The sequence below is a fragment of the Macaca mulatta genome, chromosome 14 (assembly GCF_049350105.2).
Source record: "Macaca mulatta isolate MMU2019108-1 chromosome 14, T2T-MMU8v2.0, whole genome shotgun sequence".
In the NCBI taxonomy this organism is placed as follows: Eukaryota; Metazoa; Chordata; class Mammalia; order Primates; family Cercopithecidae; genus Macaca; species Macaca mulatta.
The window spans coordinates 18,799,357-18,822,695 of record NC_133419.1 but is presented as its reverse complement, the minus strand read 5'-3'; the positions used below and the strand labels follow the sequence as shown (position 1 = coordinate 18,822,695).

The window sequence follows — 23,339 nt, the reverse complement described above, 5'->3', positions numbered from 1 at the left end:
ATGTATACCTATGTAACAAACCTGCATGTTCTGCACATGTATCCCAGAACTTAAAGTATAATTAAAAAAACAAAAAACACAAAACCTCTGATTTTATCATTTAAATGTTTAAGAAAAGGGAAAAATTCCACAAAAAGCCTAGTCCTCTAGAAAATGTTATTGATAAAGAAGCATGTGAAAGGAAGAAAATGGAAGCACATGAATACAAAGGCCCCAGGAATGTGGTTTCATTTTATTAATTGTTTTATAATGAAACTCATTCTAACCATAAATGCGTATTTATCAGACAGGCCCAAGCCCCTATGGAAGTAAATGACATGAGTAATGCACACGATTGATTAATTTATGATACTAACCTCTTGCCTCAAGAAAGGATTTTCCTTTTTGAGCTCTTCAGAAAGATCTTCTCCTTCCAGCCATTCCTTCATGCCAGTCTGTTCTGCCCAAGCATTTACAGTCGCTAGGGCAGCAGCTCGAACATTGTTCTAAATGGAGAAGATAATCAGCAAAAATAATATCTACCACAGTTTGGAGGTAGGGGGTAATCACTGTTGCTTTATGAACATGAACAATGGAGGGTTCTCTAAGGCCCACATGAACATACATGAAGCCATCTTCTCTAAAACAGAAACTAGTTCTATGATTGTACTAAAACTCCAAAGTAAAGTAGAAATATAAAACTCCAAATTGTAAAACTTGTGTACTCAGTTAATCAGGCAAAACAGTGAGTGATCTGGGCATAAAATATCATGTAAGAATAAACTCCTAGGCCGGGCACGGTGGCTCAAGCCTGTAATCCCAACACTTTGGGAGGCCGAGATGGGCGGATCACGAGGTCAGGAGATCGAGACCATCCTGGCTAACACGGTGAAACCCCGTCTCTACTAAAAATACAAAAAATTAGCCGGGCGAGGTGGCGGGCGCCTGTAGTCCCAGCTACATGGAAGGCTGAGGCAGGAGAATGGCGTGAACCCGGGAGGCAGAGCTTGCAGTGAGCTGAGATCCGGCCACTGCACTCCAGCCTGGGCGACAGAGCGAGACTCTGTCTCAAAAAAAAAAAAAAAAAAAAAAAAAAGAATAAACTCCTATATTTTGCTTCCTGAAAAGCTGCGGGCATTTATGTCTATGTCTGTCTGCTAAAGAATGAAATTCTAAATGTTAAAGACAACATAATGGTTAAGACTGAAATTGCTAATAAACGGATTGAAAATTAGTTATGTTTTTATATTAATTTATATTAATATTAAAATAGCACAAATTATATTAAATAAAGTTCCTCAAGTTAAATAAATTATACATTATATTCAAATATTTAGTCTAGGGCTAAACATTGTAACCTTCAATGATATTTCAGTGACTTCTAGGACTATGAAACTACAAATATCTTGCTGAGCTACTACTAGAAGATCCCACTCTAATAGTTCAGAAAAATAAAAGTAGAAAATAACTTAATGAACTCCAAATTCACGTCTTTATTCACTATAGCAAAATGTTACACAATTATGTTATAATCATAATAGCAACCATTTGTCGTGTGCATACTATATGAAACAGGCACAATAAAATGTACCTTACATACAGACTCATTTAATTCTGTAAGAAAGAAATATCACAGATAAAGAAACTGACCCTCAATGAAGATAGCTTATCTAAAAGTCACAAAACTAGTAAGTGATATCTGGTCACCTTAATCCTGCCTGGAAGATAAAAATGTTTACTGTTTTTCTTCTAATATTTCCATCTTTATAAAGTTTATAAGGTCTTTACATTACTCTAAAAAGAGAATTGTCTTTAACCCAAGAATATGGCTGGCCTATTCCAGAATGGAGCCGTGGTGAAAAGAGTTAGGTTTACCTTGCTGTCTCCAAGGACTGTGATGATAGGGATGCCTAAATTTTTTACATGTTGCTTAATATTTGGGCCCATGGCTACTGCCAGTTGTTGCAGGATATTCAATGTTTGCTGTACCTGAGTGGAAAGAGCCAATACTTTATGTTGAAACCATAAGCAAGTTGCGTGCAAACTTCCGTAAATTTGCTGCTATACTGTCAATACAGCAGGATATTTCTGGCCTACTCAAGAGACAGAGACATTGGCTTGTCATGCTATTCTACTTAGATTATTCCAATTATTTTGTAGGCAGTGGCCTCTCTTTTTATCATCAGTTCGTAAAACTAGATTATCAGAATTTTAGACCAGAGATTATGGTACTTTACAACTTTAAGGTAAAACCTAGTTTATGGAAATCCTGATATAAAAATCCACATTTAAAAATAAGAAATTATTATGTTTATGTATATTACAAGCAGTTTTATACAAATATATTCAATACTGGATTTCTGCAAAAAACAAATTCTGACTCATAAAAATTTGATGAATAAATCTGCCAACTACCATCATATCTTGAGATACACTTAATAAATTAAAGGCAGCTATTTCTAGTTCAAAGCAAAGAAAGTAATCACTTAGTTTTTTGCTAGTGAAGGCTACACTGAAAACGTAACTCCTGCAGCAGTGGGGAGGGAAGATAAAAAGAAGAGTCGTATGCTCTACATACCAAGATTTTATTTGAATCATTGAGTCGACCCTTCAAGGCAGTTGGAAGTTCACCTATATTCGGTTGGATAAATTTTGCTTCATTGATAATACCTGCCACTTCATCTAGGCCTTCTTTCCTAATCTTCCAATTCTTATCACCAATCTTAGATACCAACTCTGAAGTGATTTTATCACTGAAAAACAGAAAATAACCTTTAATTCCAGACTCCAAAAAAATGATGATATCACATAAGTTCCCCTCACTGAATTCAAAAAGAACATTCAGAATTCAATACAATGAATGAAATAAACCATTTCACAGACTGGAACCTACCTGATCTCCGTCCTCGGCAAAAGATCAACGACATCATTGCTCCCATCATCTGGTTCATCTCCATCTTCTCCTTCATCTGTACCACTTGTGCTATGCTTGGAAATTCCCCTGGTTGGAGCAGGTGGGCTTTGTCCCTGCATCTATACACAAATGAATGAGTAAGGGTAATGAAATTTATATAATAGGATATGGGAACAAACAAATTAGAGAGGGTGCCCGTGTCAAACTCTCATTCCTTTATAATACCTATTTACACAGTAGGTAATTTGACTGCTACCTAGATTACAATTTTGAGACTACATGTCAAAAGGTATTTTTATACAAAACCTACTAGAAGGCGAGGTGTGGTGGCTCACACTTATAATCCCAGTACTTTGGGAGGCCAAGGCGGGTGGATCATCTGAGGTCAGGAGTTCGAGACCAGCCTGGCTGACATAGTGAAACCTCAACTATACTAAAAATACAAAAATTAGCAGGGTGTGGTGGTGCACACCTGTGGTCCTAGTTACTAGAGAGGCTGATGCAGGATAATCACTTGAACCCAGGAGGAATAGGTTGCAGTGAGCTGAGACTGCCCACTGCACTCCAGCCTGGGTGACAGAGCCAGATTCTGTCTCAAAAACAAAACAAAACAAAACATTCCCCCAAAACTCGTTAGAATTATGAAGCTGTCTTTTGACTTATATACTCAAGACAATACAGAGCAAGTGTACCAACACTCAGCAATTTCAGTTAGAAATATTATTTGAGGGGGTCTTTTTTTTTTAAGACGGAATCTTGCTCTGTCGCCCAGGCTGGAGTGCAGTGGCGTGATCTCGGCTTACTGCAAGCTTCGCCTCCCAGGTTCACGCCATTCTCCTGCCTCAGCCTCCCCAGTAGCTGGGACTACAAGCGCCTGCCACCATGCCCGGCTAATTTTTTGTATTTTTAGTAGAGACGGGGTTTCACTGTGTTAGCCAGGATGGTCTCCATCTCCTGACCTCATGATCCGCCCACCTTGGCCTCCCAAAGTGCTGCAATTACAGGCATGAGACACCGCACCTGGCCGAGGAGGGTCAAGTTTTTAAATTTATGTTTTTATTTTAAATTTTTTAAAAATGTTATATTTGGCCAGGAGCAGTGATTCACGCCTGTAATCCCAACACTTTGGGAGGCTGAGGTGGGAGGAGTGCTTGAGTCCAGGAGCTCAAGACCATCCTGGGCAACAAAGGGAGACCTTGTCTCTACAAAAAATTTTAAAAATTTGCTGAGCATGATGCATGTGGTTCCAGCAACTTAGGAGCTAAGGCAGGAGGACCACTTGAGCCTGGGAGGTTGAGGCTGCAGTGGGACATGATTGTGCCAATGCACTCCAGCCTGGGTGACAGAGTAAGACCCTGTCTCTAAACAAAATTAAATAAACTTATATTTAATGTACTTTTTGACCAGGTAATACATTTACAACATTTGACATTGTATCAAAGAACGTAAAGAGAAAAATCTCCCATTCTATACCATAGCTACCTAGTTATCTTCCTCATAGATAAAATCATCGGTTGGTTGTGGTGGCTAACACCTGTGATCACAGCATTTTGGGAGGCCAAGATGGGCAGGTCACCAGAGGTCAGGAGTTTGAGACCAGCCTAGCCAACATGGTAGAACCTCATATCTACTAAAAATACAACAATTAGCCTGGCATAGTGGCGCATGCCTGTAATCCCAGCTTCCCAGCTGAGGAGGCTGAGGCAGAAGAATTGCTTGAACCCGGAAGGTAGAGGTTGGAATAAGCCCAGGAAGCGCCACTGTACTCAAGCCTGGGCAACAAGAGCGAAATTCCATCTCAAACAACCAAACAAAACAACCCAAAAACAAAACAGACAAACAAACAAACAAAAAAATTTTTTTTCTTCTTCTTTTTGAGACAGAGTCCTGCTCTGTCACCCAGACTGGAGTGCAGTCGCATGATCTTGGCTCATTGCAACCTATGTCTCCCGGGTTCAAGTGATTCTTATGCCTCAGCCTCCTAAGTAGCTGGATTCCAGGGCATACCACCACACTCGGCTGAATTTTTTTTCTTTTTGAGACAGAGTCTCGTTCTCTTGCCCAGGCTGGAGTGCAGTGGGGCAATCTCAGCTCACTTCAAGCTCCGTCTCCCGGGTTCACGCCATTCTCCTCCCGAGTAGCTGGGACTACAGGCGCCTGCCACCACGCCTGGCTAATTTTTTGTATTTTTAGTAGAGATGGTGTTTCACCATGTTAGCCAGGATGGTCTTGATCTCCTGAACTCATGATCCACCCACCTCGGCCTCCCAAAGTGCTGGGATTACAGGTGTGAGCCACGGCGCCCAGCCACTCGGCTGATTTTTGTATTTTTAGTAGAGATGGAGTTTCGCCATATTGGCCAGGCTGGTCTCAAACTCCTGACCTCAAGTGATCTGCCTGCCTCAGCCTCCCAAAGTGATGGGATTATAGGCATGAGCCACCAAGCCCAGCCAAAATCATCAATTTCTTATGAACTCTTCCAGGGATACTTTATTGTGCATAAAAGCAAATACATATTCTTCATTCCAGAAAGACGGAGTCTCAGTATGTTGCCCAGGCTGGCATGCAGTGACTATTCTAATTGTGATCCCACTACTGATCTGATCTGCATGGGAGTTTTGACGTGCTGTTTCTTTCTTTCTTTTTTTTTTCTTTTTCTTTTGAGAAAAGGTCTGTCTCTGTGGCCTAGGCTCGAGTACAGTGGTACAAACATGGTTCACTGGAGCCTCAACCTCCTGGGCTCAGGTGATCCTCCCACTTTGGCCTCCTGTGTAGCTGGGACCACAGGCATGTGCCACTATGCCTGGCTAATTTTTTGATTTTTTTTTTTTTTTTTTTTGTAGAGACAAGGTCTCATTTTGTTGCCCAGGCTGGTCTTAAACTCCTGGGCTCAGGGGATCCTCCTGCCTTGGCCTCCCAAAGTGCTGGGATTATAGGCATGAACCACTGCACCTGGCTGACCTGTTCTGTTTCTGATCTGGGCCAGTTCACCTCTCCTTGGGCAACCTGGTGGCCTCAGCTCCTGGGAGGTCACAATACTAATGCTGAACTTACTGTGGACACCCAACTGGCACAGCACACTACAGCCCCCAAAACATCTGCGCTTAAGCAATCCTCCTTCCTCAGTCTCCTGAGTAGCTGGGACTACAGGTATGCACCACCACACCCAACAGTTTAGTCTTAATTAATGAGATTCTCAAGTCCGCTAACAGATTGCATCATTTGTGGAAATTTTACCTTCTCAAATTCTGCATCTATCTGGGATAGGAGGGCAGGTTTCTCATCCTCAAAGAACATTCGCAAAGAGGGACCAACATACAGATACATCACGCCAAGCAGGGTTATGGCAGCAGTCCTCACAGCCTGCCAGACAGAAGAAAAAGAACTTTTTAAATCACAAAGATGGCAATAATAACTTTTTAAATCACAAAGATGGCAATACTGCCCTATATATGTTGTTATGTACTCACTGGGTTTGTTGCAGCAAGAGCTGTCTTCACATTGCTAATGAAAGCTTTGACATTCAACCTAGAAGAAACACTTAGAATTAAAAGCAAACAAATGAAACCCTCAAAATACTCAATAGAGTTTTATAAAGCCAGACTCTAGGACTGGCTTCCTTTGGCAAAGTTCTCACTTTTTCTCTTCCTACACTAACTTTATTTTATTTTGTTTTATTTATTTGAGACACAGTCTTGTTCTGTAACCTAGGCTGGAGTACAGTACATGATAGCTCACTGCAACCTCTGCCTCTCTGGTTCAAGCAATTCTCATGCTTCAGCCTCCCGAGGAGCTGAGATTACAGGTGTGCAACACCACACCCAGCTAATTTTTTGTTTGTTTGTTTTTAGTAGAGACGGGGTTTCACCGTGTTGGCCAGGCTGGTCTCACACTCCTTACCTCAAGTGATCTGCCTGCCTCAGCCTCCCAAAGTGCTGGGATTACAGGCTTGAGCTACCGCACTCAGCCTCCTACACGAACTTTAAAGTGAGCTTTGAATACTATCTATATGCTGACAATCCTTTCATGCTTAAATACAACTCTTAAATCCAATCTTGAACTCTCTCCTGAACTCCAGATTCACATCATCCAGCTGCCTTTGTGATATTTCCATTTGTATACCTGGAAGACACCCTACATCTAATATGTTGAAACCAAACTCCTGATTGTCCTCACTCCAATCCCAAAATCTGTTCCTCCCAGTCTTCTCCACCTCAGTGAAGAGCCACATTTTTCTTCCAGTTGCTCAGGCTATCCTTGACTTTTTGAAGTTATCTCTGACTTGTCTCTCTCTTATATCCTGTTCTGTTCTGCTTTTTAAACATCTTTATCAGTTAAAACCCTTCCACTTCTACAGTCTATGTCCAAGCCACCAGAATTTCTCGACAGAATTATTCCAATAGCCTACTAATTCGTCTTCCTGTCTTTGATCTCCTGTTTTCTCTGACAATAGTCAGAATATGAACCCGTTACTCTTCTGCTCAAAAATCCCCTAATGCCTTCCCAACTTAACTCAAAATGTTGAGGCCCCATATGACCTGGCCCCCTATTCTTTCTCCAGCTTTATCTCCTACCACTTCCTACCCACTCACTCATTGTCCTATAGCTACATTCTGAAGGAAATACACTCGTTGCTATTTTAAATATATCACATGTGCTTCTACCACAGAGCTTTTGGCATTTGCTCTTCCCTTGGTCTAGAATGCTCCTCTCTGATTATTACAGCTTGCTCTCTCATATCCTGGTCTCTGCTCAAATGTCTTTTTTTCAGGAAGAACTCTTCAACTACTATATAGAAAACAACACCATCTAAACTATACCACATTATTCCATTTAACCCCTCATCCTGCTTTACATAAACATATATATGTAAAAATATATATATCTCTATTTTTTGAGATGGAGTTTTGTTCTTGTTGCCCAGGCTGGAGAGCAATGGCATGATCTTGGCTCACTGCAACCTCCGCCTCCTGGGTTCAAGTGATTCTCCTGCCTCAGCCTCCTGAGTAGCTGGGATTACAGGCATGTGCCACCACACCCAGCTAATTTTGTATTTTTAGGAGAAGTGGGGTTTCTCCATGTTGGTCAGGTCGGTCTCGAACTCCTGACTTCAGGTGATCTGCCTGCCTCAGCCTCCCATAAGTTCTGGGATTACAAGCATGAGCCACCGCACCCGGCCTGCCTGCCTCTCTGTCTCTCTTTTTATATATATATATGTACTGTTTATTACCTATCTTTCTTTATTCAAACGTAACTCCCATGAAACAGAAATTTAATTTCGCTCACGATGTATTCTGAAGGACTGGAACAAACAATTGGAACACTGTAATAGCCAATATGTAATTGTTTAATACATGAATAAATGAAAGATCGTAACAAAAAAAAGGAAAATATGTGGCTTTTATAAGTGACATGCCAAGAGATTTGTGTTATATCAAAGACTGTACAATTAAGAGGAATTATAACAATACCCTCAACTATGGGAGAACACCACAGATAATAACATAACAAACATCAAGCCTGTAATCCCAGCACTTTGGGAGGCCGAGATGGGCAGATCACGAGGTCAGGAGATCGAGACCATCCTGGCTAACACGGTGAAACCCCATTTCTACTAAAAAAATACAAAAAGCTAGCCGGGCGAGGTGGCGGGCGCCTGTAGTCCCAGCTACTCGGGAGGCTGAGGCAGGAGAATGGCGTGAACCCGGGAGGCGGAGCTGGCAGTGAGCTGAGATCCGGCCACTGCACTCCAGCCTGGGCGACAGAGGGAGACTCCGTCTCAAAAAAAAAAAAAAAAAACCAACAACAACAACAGTTCTTTGCTATTTGAGTAAGTTCTAGAATAGTGTTTTTTCAATCAGTAGAACTCAAAATATCCTTTCACGAGATATTAACAAGCATGTTGCAAAATGTAGCATGGCACAGACAAAGGCAACATAGTATAGCAGTTACATCATTCTTTCTCCAAACCAGAATGCCTGGATTAAAATCTTGGTTTTGCCACTTTCCTAACTACGATGGGCCCAAATTACTTAAACTTTCTGTGCCTTAGTCCTCATCTACAAGATAGAGATAACATAATGCCTCACATAGTTTTTATGACGATTAAATCAAATGAATTATGATTTAGAAAGTGCTTTTTAAAAGTACCTGGAATAAAGTAAACTGTATAAAGTTTTGTTTTAAATAAACAACTGTGCTCTATATGCAAATAAGTTTGAGAACAGTGGGTTAAAGTTAAACAAGCTCTTCTATTGAAGATTTCTGAGAGCATTTCATTCGTCAAGGCATACTATAGGTCTTTAAACAAATGTAATTTTATACAGAAATTTCCTAATGTATTTGACTAGAAATTCTTGGAACTGGATTTTCTGTGGGACAGCTATTAATGCTTAAGGAAAAATAACTTAGAGAACTCTTTCAGTGAATATTAAAATGCAGGAACACAAGCCAATATAGACCTTTGAGAACAAAGGTAATTTTATTTTATATAAATGAGACAATCCAGCTCTCACGCTTCAGAAATAAGCAGCAATAGCTACGACGAATCACGACTTAGAAACTGACAGAACATTTAACTATTTTCCACTTGATTTCGTTCCGACTTACCCAGAAAAACCAAATTCTTTTATGGCATTTGATAGCCAATTCAGAGTTTCTGACTGATTTTTGGGATTCTTTTGTGAGAAAGCCATTGACACAACCTGAAACGGGAAAACCAACAGATCTGTGTTTTATCTCGTATTTCTTATAGAAATACACATGACATTAAGGCAGATGTGCATTAAACAGAGTTTTCTGATGCTAAAACAACTGCAAGAATGCCTTAGGAACAAGAGTTAACCTACACAAGAAAATGAGGTGAGTGACAGTGGGACTAAAAGGCATTCTGGACTGTTTATAGCTTTTCAGCAATTACTCTGCATTACAATATCTTTTATTTTTACAGACAAGGTCTTGCTCTGTCACCCAGGAGTACAGTGGCACAATCATCAATCATTGCAGCCTCGAGAGCTCGTGGGCTTTCACTGTCTATAGAATGTTTTGTTTGTTTTGAGACAGTCTCACTCTGTTGCCCAGGCCGGAGTACAGTGGCATGATCTTGGCTCACTGCAATGTCTGTCTCCCGGGTTCAAGTGATTCTCCCGCCTCAGCCTCCCTAGTAGCAGGCATTACAGGTTAATTTTTATATTTTCAGTAGAGACGGGGTTTCACCACGTTGGCCAGGCTGGTCTCAAACTCCTGGCCTTACGTTGTCCTCCCGCCTCGGCCTCCCAAAGTGCTGGGATTACAGGTGTGAGACCCTGTGTCTGACCGAATATTTTTGACTAACATAAATTTTCATCACTAGGCAATAGAGTATTTTTAAAGGTAAAAATGGAAATGCAGTATCAAAGGGCCGGGTGTGGTGGCTCATGCCTGTAATCCCAGCACTTTGGGAGGCCGAGGCAGGCGGATTACCTGAGATCAGGAGTTTGAGATCAGCCTGGCCAACATGATGAAATCCTGTCTCTGTTAAAATTCAAAAATTAGGCAGGTGTGGTGGCAGGTGCCTGTAATCCCAGCTATGCAGGAGGCTGAAGCAGGAGAATCACTTGAACCCAGGAGGGTTGCAGTGAGCCGAGATTGCACCACTGCACTCCAGCCTGGGCGACAGAGTGAAATTCCATCTCAAAACAAAATGCAGTATCAAAAAAGATTTTACTTGAGAAGATAAAAACTAATGTTTAATTAGTAAGCTTAAAGTTTGGGTAAAAAAATTAGGAAAACTAGAGGAATAAGAGTTCTGTGTTACCTGTTCAGCAGTCCACGGTAACATACAGGCTTCAGCTATTGCTGTCATAGCTTCTTTTGCATTGTTCCCACATTTCACATCTCCAATCTTGTCCACAAGGCCATCTAATACAATCTGAGCTGACGTTTTGGAAAAATTTCCCTTCTGGGCAATCAAAGCAACTATGTGAAGTTTCATTTGCATCACCTGAACAAGGATAAGTTCATAAAGTTAGGAGCAAGCCAAGGACATTTATTTATTTACTTGTATTAACAGCATGTAACAGATATGACATGGTTAGGGACAGCTGAGAACACAACTAAAGTAAAACGAGGATTTTAAACAAATATGCAAAATAATTTGTATCCTTTAATTGTTACCAATTACTTAACTGACAGTGAAGAGAGGGGAAAAAAAGCTACTCAGTGTTCCAAAATATTAACAAATAATATTGCACAGAAAGTTTATGAATTGAAAAATCTGATTTTTAAATTTTCCTCCTCTTATGATTATTTGCATTTAGTACTGAATACACATCCTAAAATACACAACAAATTACTACTGACTGTATAACTGAGAATTACTACTAGGGCTGCCTACAAAAACACTATAACCCTCTTATACACACACATAACGCAGAACTTGAGAGATTTTAGAGAACTTGTTGGCTTTTAAGTAAAAGAATAAAAACATCTGTGGAAAATAATTTAAAGATATTATTGTGATGGCAGATCTATGGGATTAAGGACCCCTTTGCTCATAAATATTTTTCTTTGTATTGTGTGAATATTTTAACTTTGTTAAGCCACTAGAAATTCTATTATACAGATTCATTTAGGTGACAAATACCCCCACTTATTTATTTATGTATGTACGTATTATTTGACAGATTCTTGTTCTGTCGCCCGGGCTGGAGTGCAGTGGTGTGATATCAGCTTACTGCAACCTCTGCCTCCTGGGTTCAAGTGATTCTCATGCCTCAGCCGCCCAAGTAGCTGGGATTACTTATAGGCACCTGCCACCACGCCTGGCTAATTTTTGTATTTTTAGTAGAGATGAGGTTTCACCATGTTGGCCAGGCTGGTCTCGATCTCCTGACCTCAAGTAGATGTCAAGTGGATATCACCTCAGCCTCCCCAAGTGCTGAGATTACAGGCGTGAGCCACTGTGCCCAGCCACACAAACACCCTCTTTTAAAATGCAATTATCGCCTGGCTCATGCCTGTAATCCCAGCACTTTGGTAGGTTGAGGCAAGAGGAATGCTTGAGCCCGGGAGTTTAAGACCAGCCTGGTCAATATGGAGGGACCCCAGTTCTACAACAAGTACAAAAATTAGTTGGGTGTGGCCTTCGCCTGTAGTCCTAGCTACTTGGGAGGCTGAGGCTGCAGAGAGACATGTTCACACTACTGCACTCTAGCCTGGGCAACAGAGTGAGACTTTGTCTCAAACCCCCAAAATTTGACATAGCAGGCGTGTGAAAAAAATAAAAATGTAAAAAATTTTAAAAATAATCCCAAACCAAAAAACAAAACAAAGAAATGTAATTATCTTGAGTGGGACTTCTGCAATTGTAGAGTCAATACCTCTGAAAAACTGATCTTCCTTAAAGCAACATAGAACAGTGGCAAAAACTATACAAATCAACTTACCTCACAACTTTGACAATTAAAAAAGGCTTGTAACAATACAAGAACCATTTAAAGACAGGATGCTGAAATTTCAGTAAGGACAGTGAGGTTTCTGGTGATTTAACTTGCCTTGTTCCCCTTTTCTTCCAGCTCCACAGTAGCCTTCAAAACCTGAAGTCTTGTAACCATAGCAACTATGAAAACCAAGAGCTGTGCAGCCACTGGCAGGTGGGGGGACAGCTCAGGTTTGGACTTCCTCAGAAAGTTTTGACCCAAAGTACTGTCTTTTCTGGCTGCTTCCTAGAAAAGCTCCATTTGAAGGGCCTGTTATTTGACTGGACTCTAGCTAGCTCAGTGGTAAGAGCCCTACCCCCAGGGATTTTGTTGAAAACAACAAAAACAATGAGCGGCAACTGCTTAACATCTAACATCAGAGCTGTGTAAGTCCACAATACCAGTTGGGGGAAACCAGCTTGGTCAAAAACATAAAAGGATCTAGGGAATGAGATATCCACAGAGGACTCTGAGAATCTAGAAGGTCGTGCGAATATTCAAGGTTGTGTGTATGCCCAGGAAAGACTGAAAAGGGCCCTAATCTCGGATCTCTGACTGACCTTCAAGACCTTGCTTTAAAAGTGAATTCCAGGGTAAAGCTGTAAAGTGCCTGAGTATCTCTGGCATGAACCAGCGCGCGCGCGCGCACACACACACGCGCACACGCACACACACACACGCGCACACGCACACACACACGCGCGCGCACGCACACACACACACGCACACACACGCGCGCGCGCGCGCACACACACACACACACGCGCGCCCTTGGCAGAGGGTGGGAGACAGATCATATTGGTTCAAGGCATTTAAGAAAATCTGTCGGCCGGCGCGGTGGCTCAAGCCTGTAATCCCAGCACTTTGGGAGGCCGAGATGGGCGGATCACGAGGTCAGGAGATCGAAACCATCCTGGCTAACACGGTGAAACTCCGTCTCTATTAAGAAATACAAAAAACTAGCCGGGCGAGGTGGCAGGCGCCTGTAGTCCCAGCTACTCGGGAGGCTGAGGCCGGAGAATGGCGTGAACCCGGGAGGCGGAGCTTGCAGTGAGCTGAGATCCGGCCACTGCACTCCAGCCTGGGCGACAGAGCGAGACTCCGTCTCAAAAAAAAAAAAAAAAAAAAAAAAATCTGTCCAGTCATTAGCTCGTCATTAAGTTAACCGAGGAGAGAGTCTTTGGTGGCTGAAAATCAAAATCACAATGAGATTACACTTCATACTCTCTAAGAATTTGAGAAAAAAATTAGCAAGGTGTAGTGATGCACGCCTGTGGTCCCAACTACTCTGGAGGCTAAAATGGGAAGATCTCTTGAGCCTAAGATGTCAACGCTGCAGTGAGCCACGTTTGCACCACCACACTCCAGCCTGGACAACTGAGTGAAGGCCTTTCTCAAAAAAAAAAAAAAAAAAAGTGCTGTGAGAGCAAGAGGACAACTCAGAACTCAAGAATCTTTTAGAATATTTAGCCTTTGTGGAGCTGGCCTATACGAATAAGGTGCTATGTAACCTATGTAACACAATCTAAGGGAAACACAGTGTATGAGAGAGCTAAACATCCTAGAGGGAAAACAAGAGGTGGCAGCAGAAGAGAAACCAAAAAGAGACTAGCAGGATGCCAAAAATAAACCTGATACATTTCAAGTTTGTTTAGCATGAGGTCTATTTTATGTACATCTAGAAAAAGAGAAGGAAACTTTTTCTCATTTTCCTTCCTGCACTACTTTCCTATACTTCCCTCTATACCCGCCCCTTAGACTAATAACTTGGTACTGCTAAATTTCAGCTCTATTATCAGTTAATGGGGCTATACAATTGATTATATGGTAAATTTTCATTGGCAATTTAAGGACTGCACTTATTTTTTATCCCATCAAATAAAAAAGCTATCTCACTGTTTATTTCTCCCTTGAATATGTAAAAATTAGATAAGAAGCCTTCTAGGCCTGAAAGTGAGAAGAAAAAAATGCATATATCTAAATTATACAAATTATATATGGATGTATATATTTACATATTTATACATATATAAATCCCTAGTTATATAAAGTTATACAGCTGACCCTTGTACAACACGGGTTTGTACTGCAAAGATCCACTTATGCATGAATTTTCTTCTGCCTCTGCCACTCCTGAATCAGCAAACCCCTTTTCTTACTTTCTCCTCCTCAGCCTATTCAACATGAAGATGATGGGAACTGAAGACCTTTATGATGATCCATTGCCATTTAATAAATAGGAAATATGTTTTCTATTCTTTAGGATTTTCTTAATCACATTTTTTCTCTAGCTTACTTTAAATGTAAAAATACAATATACAATACATGTAACATACAAAATACGTTAACTGACTATGTTATCAGTAGGGCTTCTGGCAACAGTAGGCTATTAGTAAAGTTCTTGGGGAGTCCAGAGTTATATGTGAAGTTTCAACTACACAAGGGGTAGTGCCCCTAATTGCCACATTGTTCAAGAGTCAACTGTAGTTATGTGTTGAATCAAAATGCACACACCCCATTGTTCATTAAAAATCATTACCGGCCGGGCGCGGTGGCTCAAGCCTGTAATCCCAGCACTTTGGGAGGCCGAGGTGGGCGGATCACGAGGTCAGGAGATCGAGACCATCCTGGCTGACACGGTGAAACCCCGTCTCTACTAAAAAATACAAAAAACTAGCCGGGCGAGGTGGCGGGCGCCTGTAGTCCCAGCTACTGGGGAGGCTGAGGCAGGAGAATTGCGTGAACCCGGGAGGCGGAGCCTGCAGTGAGCTGAGATCCGGCCACTGCACTCCAGCCTGGGCGGCAGAGCGAGACTCCGTCTCAAAAAAAAAAAAAAAAAAAAAAAATCATTACCAAGCTGGGCACGGTGGCTCACACCTGTAATCCCAGTACTTTGGGAGGCCAAGACGGGCAGATCATCTGAGGTCAGGAGTTCGAGACCAGCCTGACCAACATAGAGAAACCCATCTCTACTAAAAATACAAAACTAGCCGGGCGTGGTGACGGGTGCCTGTAATCCCAGCTACTCGGGAGGCTGAGGCAGGAGAATCACTGGAACCCAGGAGGCAGAGGTTGCAGTGAGCCAAGATCATGCCATTGCACTCCAGCCGGGGCAACAAGAGTGAAACTCCATCTCAAAAAAAAAAATTAAAAAAAAAAAAAAATTCATTACCAAAACTATTCTATTACTCCATAGGATGATGTAATGTAAATTACTTCAATAAAATATATCAAATTTCACATTTTAAATACCTGAAAATTAGTTTCTTTCCATCCAGGTTTCTTGGCTAGCATCCTCACTAATGCCTGGCATGGCATTTCAGTTCGGTCCATTAGCTCAACAGCCTTGAAGTAAAATAAGAGAATAAAAGAGTTAAAGGGTTAAAGATTAGTTCCAAAGGAAGAGTAAATACCAAAGTCAAGTAAGTGGTTACCTCTGAAGGAAGGAGTGGAATAGAACTGAGAAGGGTTATTGAGGGAGCTTATATAGCTTCTGCTGTTATGCTTTATTTCTTTGTGTTTTTATGTCTATAATGCTTTATTTCTTAAGCTAGATGGTTGGTATATGGCTGTTAAATTAGTATCACTGAACATTTATCTCACATTTCAGGAATTCACAAAAAGTTTGCTCCATGCAAAATAATAGTTTTCATTTGCCTAGTGTGTGGCAGAAACTGCTTATACATATTTTCTCTTCCTTGATTTTCCTAAAAACAGCAAAGCAGAATAGATTCGAAGTTCTAAAGTATTGAATATTAAAGATGTACAAACTCAGATCTAAACCAAATGGGCAGCAGAAGCAGGACTGGAAGGCTTCTCTGCCTTAAGTGACAGTGCTCTTGCAGTTGCTCCTTACCCTTCCTCATTAGAATCACCTGGTATATGCCAAAATGAACTGCCATGTTCCTTTACAACACACGTTTTTGAGAGGTTTTGTCCAATTCTACCAAGGAATCATGATGATAAAGCCGGAAAAAAGTACTGGATAAGGGATGGTTTAAGTAGAGAGACCTATTTGCTTAGGAAGTTTATAAGCGAGTACCTTAGTTAAAAAATTAATCTAAGCAAGACTGGGCCGGGTGCGGTGGCTCATGCCTGTAATCCCAGCACTTTGGGAGGCCGAGGTGGATGGATCATGAGGTCAGGAGATCGAGACCATCCTGGCTAACACAGTGAAACCCCGTCTCTACTGAAAATACAAAAAATTAGCCGGGCGTGGTGGCGGGCGCCTGTAGTCCCAGCTACTCAGGAGGCTGAGGCAGGAGAATGGCGTGAACCCAGGAGGTACAGCTTGCAGTGAGCTGAGATCACGCCACTGTACTCCAGCCTGGGCAACAGAGCGAGACTCTGTCTCAAAAAAAAAAAAAAAAAAAAAAAAATTAATCTAAGCCTTATAATTCAGAATAAGAATATAATTTTCTTAAGTATTAAGTCATGAGCTTATAGAGGCCATAGAATACTGATGTTTAAAGATAGCAAACACTACACAGCTACAAGAAATAAAAAGTCCCACCTCATCTTTAATGCCATGAAATGTGTTCGCTGGTTATAAAACACAGCAATTAGGACAAATTCTTTATTATCAATTTCACTGCGTCCATATAATCTGATTTTCTTTCATACTCAATTCATCCCTATGCACTACCTTCTGGAACTCTTCCATACAAGCCAGCCTTTCTTTCCAGTTACTGCTGTCAAGAAGCTGTATACAGGTAGGGGGAAGAACAGCTGAAGCTTTTTCTTCACATACTTCTATCTGTAAGATACAAAAACATATTAGAATTAGGAATTGCTTAAGGGAACAGATGACAAAAATGTAAACATACTCCAGTCAAAACTAAAAGAATATTCCCATGGTATGCTATAGTTTCTGAGGCTTCTATTATACTTTGATAAAGGAGACTGTCCAAGGCAGTTTCAATAAGCTAAAAGATATGAGTTAACTGTATGTTGTAGAACCCACCAACAACTCCAGTCTTCTCATAGGTCTCACTTTGCAGGGTTCATGAGTTTCAGGCTCAGTGTGTAATACTGACCGAGAGCTCAGGCTCCACTATTTCTTTAGTCTCCAGTCCTTTCTTGTTCTTGGTTCCAGTATTCCCTGTGCCTCCCGGTGCAGCTGGTTTCCCCTTCTTCGGTGGCCCACCAGCCTAAAACAATTTAAAAAATAAAAATTAAACCACTTAAGGATTTAAAATGGTGGAGTTATTTTTTATTTTTTTGAGACAGTGTCTCATTTTGTTGTCGAGCTTGGAACGCAGTTGCACAAGCTCGGCTCACTACAGGCTCAACCTCCTGGGCTCAAGGGATCTTCCTTCCCACCTCAGCCTACTGTGTAGCTGGGACCACAGGCGTGTGCTACCATGCCTGGCTAATTAAAAAAAATTTTTTTGTAGAGACAGAAAACATGGTTTTGCCATGTTGCCCAGGCTGGTCCCGAATTCCTGGCCTCAAGTGATCCTCCTGTCTTGGCCTCCCAAAGTGCTGGGATTACAAGCATGAATCACTGTACCCAGCCTAAAACAGTGGTTTTAAAACTTTTATTGAGTCACATACTCCCTCAAAAATTTGATTAAAATGAGGGATTACCCTAAAATAAACATTTTTTGTACCCACAAAATTTAGCACAGTTTCAAGGTCAGACAGAACCCCTGAAGACCACCCATGGGGTAATCTGTAGACCCCATATTGAAAACTTGAATTTAGAATTAATGAGATAAATGAAACAAAAGAGATGGCCTGAAATTATACTACATTTACAAATTAATTTGAGAATGACATCCCTATACCTTTTTTTTTTTTTTTACATTTATTTGGGGTTTGTTTGTTTTCTGAGACAGGGTCTTGCTCTGTCATCCAGGCTGGAGTGCAGTGGCCCGATCACGGCTCACTGTAGCCTTGACCTCCTGGGCTTAAGTGAGCCTCCCATCTCAGCTTCCCAAGTAGCTGAGCGCAGTAGTTCACACCTGTAACCCCAGCACTCTGGGAGGCTAAGGATCCCTTGAGCCCAGGAGTTTAAGACCAGCCTGGGCAGTATGGCAAAACCCCATCTTTACAAAAAATACAAAAAATATTCATTCCACTCCAGTTTTCAGAAGTCCCAAGATACAAAAGCAGAATATGTACGGGGGGAAAAAGTCACAAGAAATAGTGTATCACAATGTACACAGCAAATGATAACTATATTATGGCAACACGCATCACCATTCACATTGTTCCTTCTACCTATTTTGGATATTTGTTATGAAATGCCGCAAACCTAAAAAGAAAAGATAAAATAACAGAGGACCAAATTAGTCTTCAGCATCCAGAGCTGTTCTGAAACTAATGTTATCTTGAATATATTCCAATATTTTAAGTTGTAGTTAGCAAAACTAAGGATGCCAGTTTTTAACTAAATGGAAGCCTGTAATACTTACCATGTCATATCAACAGTATGGTTTTGTTGGTTCATAGTAATAACCCCATAAAGGGATTTATATTCTAACCCTAAATATAGAAAATTCTGTACTCTTTGATTAACTACGATACCTCTTCTGGATTTTTCTCTGTAATAGCATTCTCTATATGGAGAGATACTTCAAATAACAAATCTCCTACTATTCTTTTTGTTGTTGTTAACAGACATCAACTTTTACTTATTAATTGACAGATTTATTGAGGCTGGGCATGGTGGCTCATGCCTGTAATTTCAGCACTTTGGGAGTCTGAGGCAGGCAGATAATTTGAGGTCGGGAGTTTGAGACCAGGCTGGACAACATGGTGAAACCTTGTCTCTACTAAAAATACAAAAATTAGCCAGGCATGGTGGCAGGTGCCTGTAATGCCAGCTACTTGGGAGGCTGAGGCAGGAGGATTCCTTGAACCTGGGAGGCAGAGGTTGCAGTGAGCCGAGATTGCATCACTGCACTCCAGTCTGGGCAACAGAGCGAGATTCCATCTCAAAAAAAAAAAAAGTTAAGATAGTAAATTTTATGTTAAATTGACAAAACACACTTCTGTGCCTTTGTTACTATTTTTATCTCTATTAGCTGAATTTATTGCTGGAATATCCTATCTTCATTAACAGATTTTCTGCTGTATTTTTAATGTGGCAAATGAATTCATTTATCAAACAAAATAATTTTAGAGGAACAACCATGAACCTGAGACTCACACCCTTCCTTACTAAATTCTATTTTCAAATAATCTATTAACCTTAGCAGCAGGTGCCTTTTTTAGAGGTCCTGGTTTGGGTGCAGAAATGTCCTTTGTGTCCTTATCTCCTGCAGCCCCTGAAGCAGCAGTCCTTCCAGGCAGAGGTTTGAATTCCTTCTTATCAGCAGCTAGTCCGGCTTTCTTACCATGTATCAATTCTACCTTTTCTGAACATTCTTTGATCTGGAGAATGAAAATGAGATGAACATCATTAAGCCCAACTTTGAAACACAACCACTATGTTATTACATTTCTAAACCACAACTACACGTAAGAATTCAGAGAAATGGCTGGGCAAGGTGGCTCAAGCCTATAATCCCAGCACTTTGGGAGGCCGAGATGGGTGGATCACTTGAGGTCAGAGGTCCGAGACCAGCCTGGCCAACATGGTGAAACCCTGTCTCTACCAAAAACACAAAAAAATTAGCCGGGCATGGTGGCAGATGCCTATAATCCCAGCTACTTGGGAGGCTGAGGCACAAGAATCGTTTGAACTCAGGAGGCAGAGGTTGCAGTGAGCTGAGATTGTGCCATTTGCACTCCATCCTGGGCGACAGAGTGAGACTCGTTGCCAGAAAAAAAAAAATTCAGAGAAAAAATTTCCCTTTCAACAAATATAAATTATCCACACTTTTCTGGCAGTAGGTAGGCATATGTAAGATATTAATCTGACATTTTGTTTCTTTACAAATTAGAATTGTAATAAACTTAAAATGACCACATTGTTTATGGAAGACATTCACATATAGGAAGGTAACTTTCTGGACTTTAGAAATAAATTTATTTCACAGAACTGTTTTCATCTTCTCTACAGACTGGTCACTCAGCTTTTTTTGGTTACAATTTGAAAGATATTTCTACTATTATCACCATCATGGCCTTGAATGAAACTTAAATTCTCAAAAGCTATGTTTTCAAACTCTAGGTGTGAACTACCAGTGGAGGATGAAATAAATTTCCTGAGGTGATATCAGCATTTTTTTTCTTAGTAAAACAACAGACAAAATTGAAGACAAAAAGTACCAGAGAGCATCCTCCAAAACTTGTTTCAAGTATGCATTTCTTTCCTACTGTAAAGGGCAATTAAAAAAAAAAAAATCAAGAAATCCCAATCAAAAGAATACCAGTACTCTCCAATTGTCAAGAGACAAAGCCATGATGCAAAGAGACAGGACTGTTGTCCAAATTCAGTCCAATCCATTACTAACCTACCTTATCAAGCTTGAGTTTGTCCACATCAGCTAAGAATGGGTTTACTGCTTTCTCGCCAACCACTTTCAAAGCAGTACCCAATGCTTCAAATGCAGCATCTCTGACTTCAGGAGCAGAATCATTGATGTGCTATAGTCCAGAAGTAAGCAAAATATTAATGCAAGGTATTTTAGGCATTACTCATTTTAATTCAGACTGATGGTTGCTGGATAAAGAATTTGCTTTTTACAATTTTCTGAAGCTAAGTGTAGCTTTCCTTGTGCCAACTGACAGTTCCTCTTTCAAAAATTCTTTCTGGGCCAGGCACGGTGGCTCATGCCTGTAATCCCAGCACTTTGGGAGGCCAAGACAGGTGGATTATCTGAGGTCAGGAGTTTGAGACCAGCCTGGCCAACATGGTGAAACCCCATCTGTACTAAAATACAAAAACTAGCCAGGCATGGTGGCATGCACCTATAATCCCAACTACTCAGGAGGCTGAGGCAGGAGAATTGCTTGAGCCTGGGAGGCGGAGGTTGCAGTGAGCCAAGATTGTGTCACTGCACTCCAGCCTGGGCAACAGAGCTAAACTCCATCTCAAACAAAAAAAACAAAAACAAAAACAAACAAAAAAATTCTTTCTGGGTTAAGGAAACCCTTGGTAATTCATTTTGCAAAATTAAGTGCTTCCTTTTCCTCTTACCCTCTATCTAAAATGACTCATTCCCAGATGATCTTCAAATACTCCACATTTGATGCCTATGCTTGGCCAGATCCAGCTGAACACCAGTATATGGGCCAAGTAAGAAACAAAATATTTAACAGTTAATGGAATCATAACACTAACTTGTGCTTTCTTTCAAGAAGAGGAACACAGGAGAATTTGGATTCAGTTTCCAAGCTGCAAAGAGTCTGCTCCTCAAAAGATTATGACCTCTATAGTCTGAAAGTCAAGTAGTCACTGTACATAATTAGCAGGAAAAAAATCCTGCCTAGGTATAATTTCAATATTCCCCCAATTTCAAGGAGAGTCTGTACCTTAAGTAGTGCAGCACAAAAGGGCTTTAGCAAGCTCTTTGGCAGGGTAGAAGCAGTGCAGTGGCGGAAACTTCTTGCAATAAAAAGAGATGTCTGCTGCTTGATGGTTGGATTTTTATTATCCATTACTGCTAAAACATCCTCACTGATGTTCTGTAGTGTGGTCTTTAGAAAGAAAATGTGCTTAATGAACTTTTTTCAATTGTAAAGAACAATCAAAATATTATATTGACAAACTTTACTTCAGATAAAACCACAAACTCATGCTGTCAACTTACAGTAAGGAAGATTGCATCAATTGCCTCCTGCAAGGCTTGTACCACTTGAGGTTTCTTCTCTTTGAATTTCTCCAAGATGGTTGGCACAACCTGTAAAAGTGAATGGCTAGAACATTATTCGGCAACAAAGAGGAATGATATATTTATGTACACCAGAACATGGCTGAACCTTAAAAATAGTATGCTAAGTTTAAAAAAAGCCAGTCATAGGCTGGGCACAGTGACTCATGCCTGTAATCCCAGCACTTTGGGAGGCTGAGGCAGGTGGGTTGCTTGAGGCCAGGAGTTCAAGACCAGCCTAAGCAACAGAGTGAGATCTTGTCTCTACTAAAACAAACAAAAAAATTAGCCAGGTGTGGTGGTATGTGCCTGTGATCCCAGCTACTTGGGAGGCTGAGGTGGGAGGATCACTTGAACCCAGGAGGTCAAAGCTGCAGTGAGCTGTGACTGTACCACTGTATTGTAGCCTGGGCAACACAGCAAAACTCTGTCTTCCAAAAAAAAAAAAAAGCAGTCGCAAAAACCATGCTTTGTATGATGACTCCATTTACATGAAATGTTAAAACCACAGAGACAAAAAAGTAGATTAGTGGTTGCTAGGGTCAAGGGCAGGGAGCAGCACGGGGAGTGACTGTTAATAGGCAAGGGGTTTCTTTCTGAGGTGATGAAAATGTTCTGGAATTAGATAGTGCTGATAGTTACATAACATTGTGAATATTCTAAAATCATTTTAAGAGGGTAAATTTTATGGTACGTAAGTTTTATCTCAATAAAACTTACTTTCTAAAAAACCACCTTGTCTCCACCAAAACAAACCAATAAAGCAAACATTTAAGTGGAATAAAAAGTCATTTCCTTTCTTGAAGGACATAGAATCTTATGCTGCAATAATGAAGAATTCTCATTCTCTCCCACTATGGCAGTGCTTCTCAATCTATCTGCTGCCTCTGCACCACAGGGTCTCGCCCTGTCACCCAGGTGGGAGTGCAGTGGGATGAACATGGCACACTGCAGCCTTGGCCCGCTGGGCTCAAGTAATCCTCTCATCTCAGCCTCCCGAGTAGGTAGGTCTCAGGTATATGTCACCACATCTGATAATTTTTTTTTTTTTAATTATTAACTTCTTGACCACTTCCCTGTAAATATAACTTTTTATTTTATTTTTTGTCGAGATGGGGGTTTCTCCATGTTGCCCAGGCTGGAGAAGGAAATTTCTAAGGTCCAAAGGACACAGTAAAGCTCAATGGCATCCAAAAAAAGGAAAAAATTGTTTTCAAGATTTCA

The 23,339-nt window shown here is 40.9% G+C and overlaps 1 protein-coding gene across 9 annotated transcripts in view; it reads right to left on the bottom strand.

The window, feature by feature from the left end:
- CKAP5 (cytoskeleton associated protein 5) overlaps nt 1-23,339 on the bottom strand; it is a 101,093-nt gene that overhangs the window by 33,872 nt on the left and 43,882 nt on the right. For all 9 annotated transcript variants that reach the window (XM_077962954.1, XM_077962957.1, XM_077962956.1 and 6 more), the window contains exons 10-24: nt 22,056-22,145; nt 21,778-21,942; nt 20,761-20,889; nt 19,549-19,731; nt 17,388-17,501; nt 16,997-17,107; nt 15,604-15,696; nt 10,689-10,874; nt 9,503-9,597; nt 6,364-6,421; nt 6,131-6,256; nt 2,873-3,012; nt 2,558-2,732; nt 1,855-1,968; nt 357-485 (exon numbers count right to left, since the gene is read on the bottom strand). In XM_077962954.1, the coding sequence (XP_077819080.1) occupies nt 357-485; nt 1,855-1,968; nt 2,558-2,732; nt 2,873-3,012; nt 6,131-6,256; nt 6,364-6,421; nt 9,503-9,597; nt 10,689-10,874; nt 15,604-15,696; nt 16,997-17,107; nt 17,388-17,501; nt 19,549-19,731; nt 20,761-20,889; nt 21,778-21,942; nt 22,056-22,145 (1,908 nt within the window). The remainder of the gene's footprint in view (nt 1-356; nt 486-1,854; nt 1,969-2,557; nt 2,733-2,872; nt 3,013-6,130; nt 6,257-6,363; nt 6,422-9,502; nt 9,598-10,688; nt 10,875-15,603; nt 15,697-16,996; nt 17,108-17,387; nt 17,502-19,548; nt 19,732-20,760; nt 20,890-21,777; nt 21,943-22,055; nt 22,146-23,339) is intronic.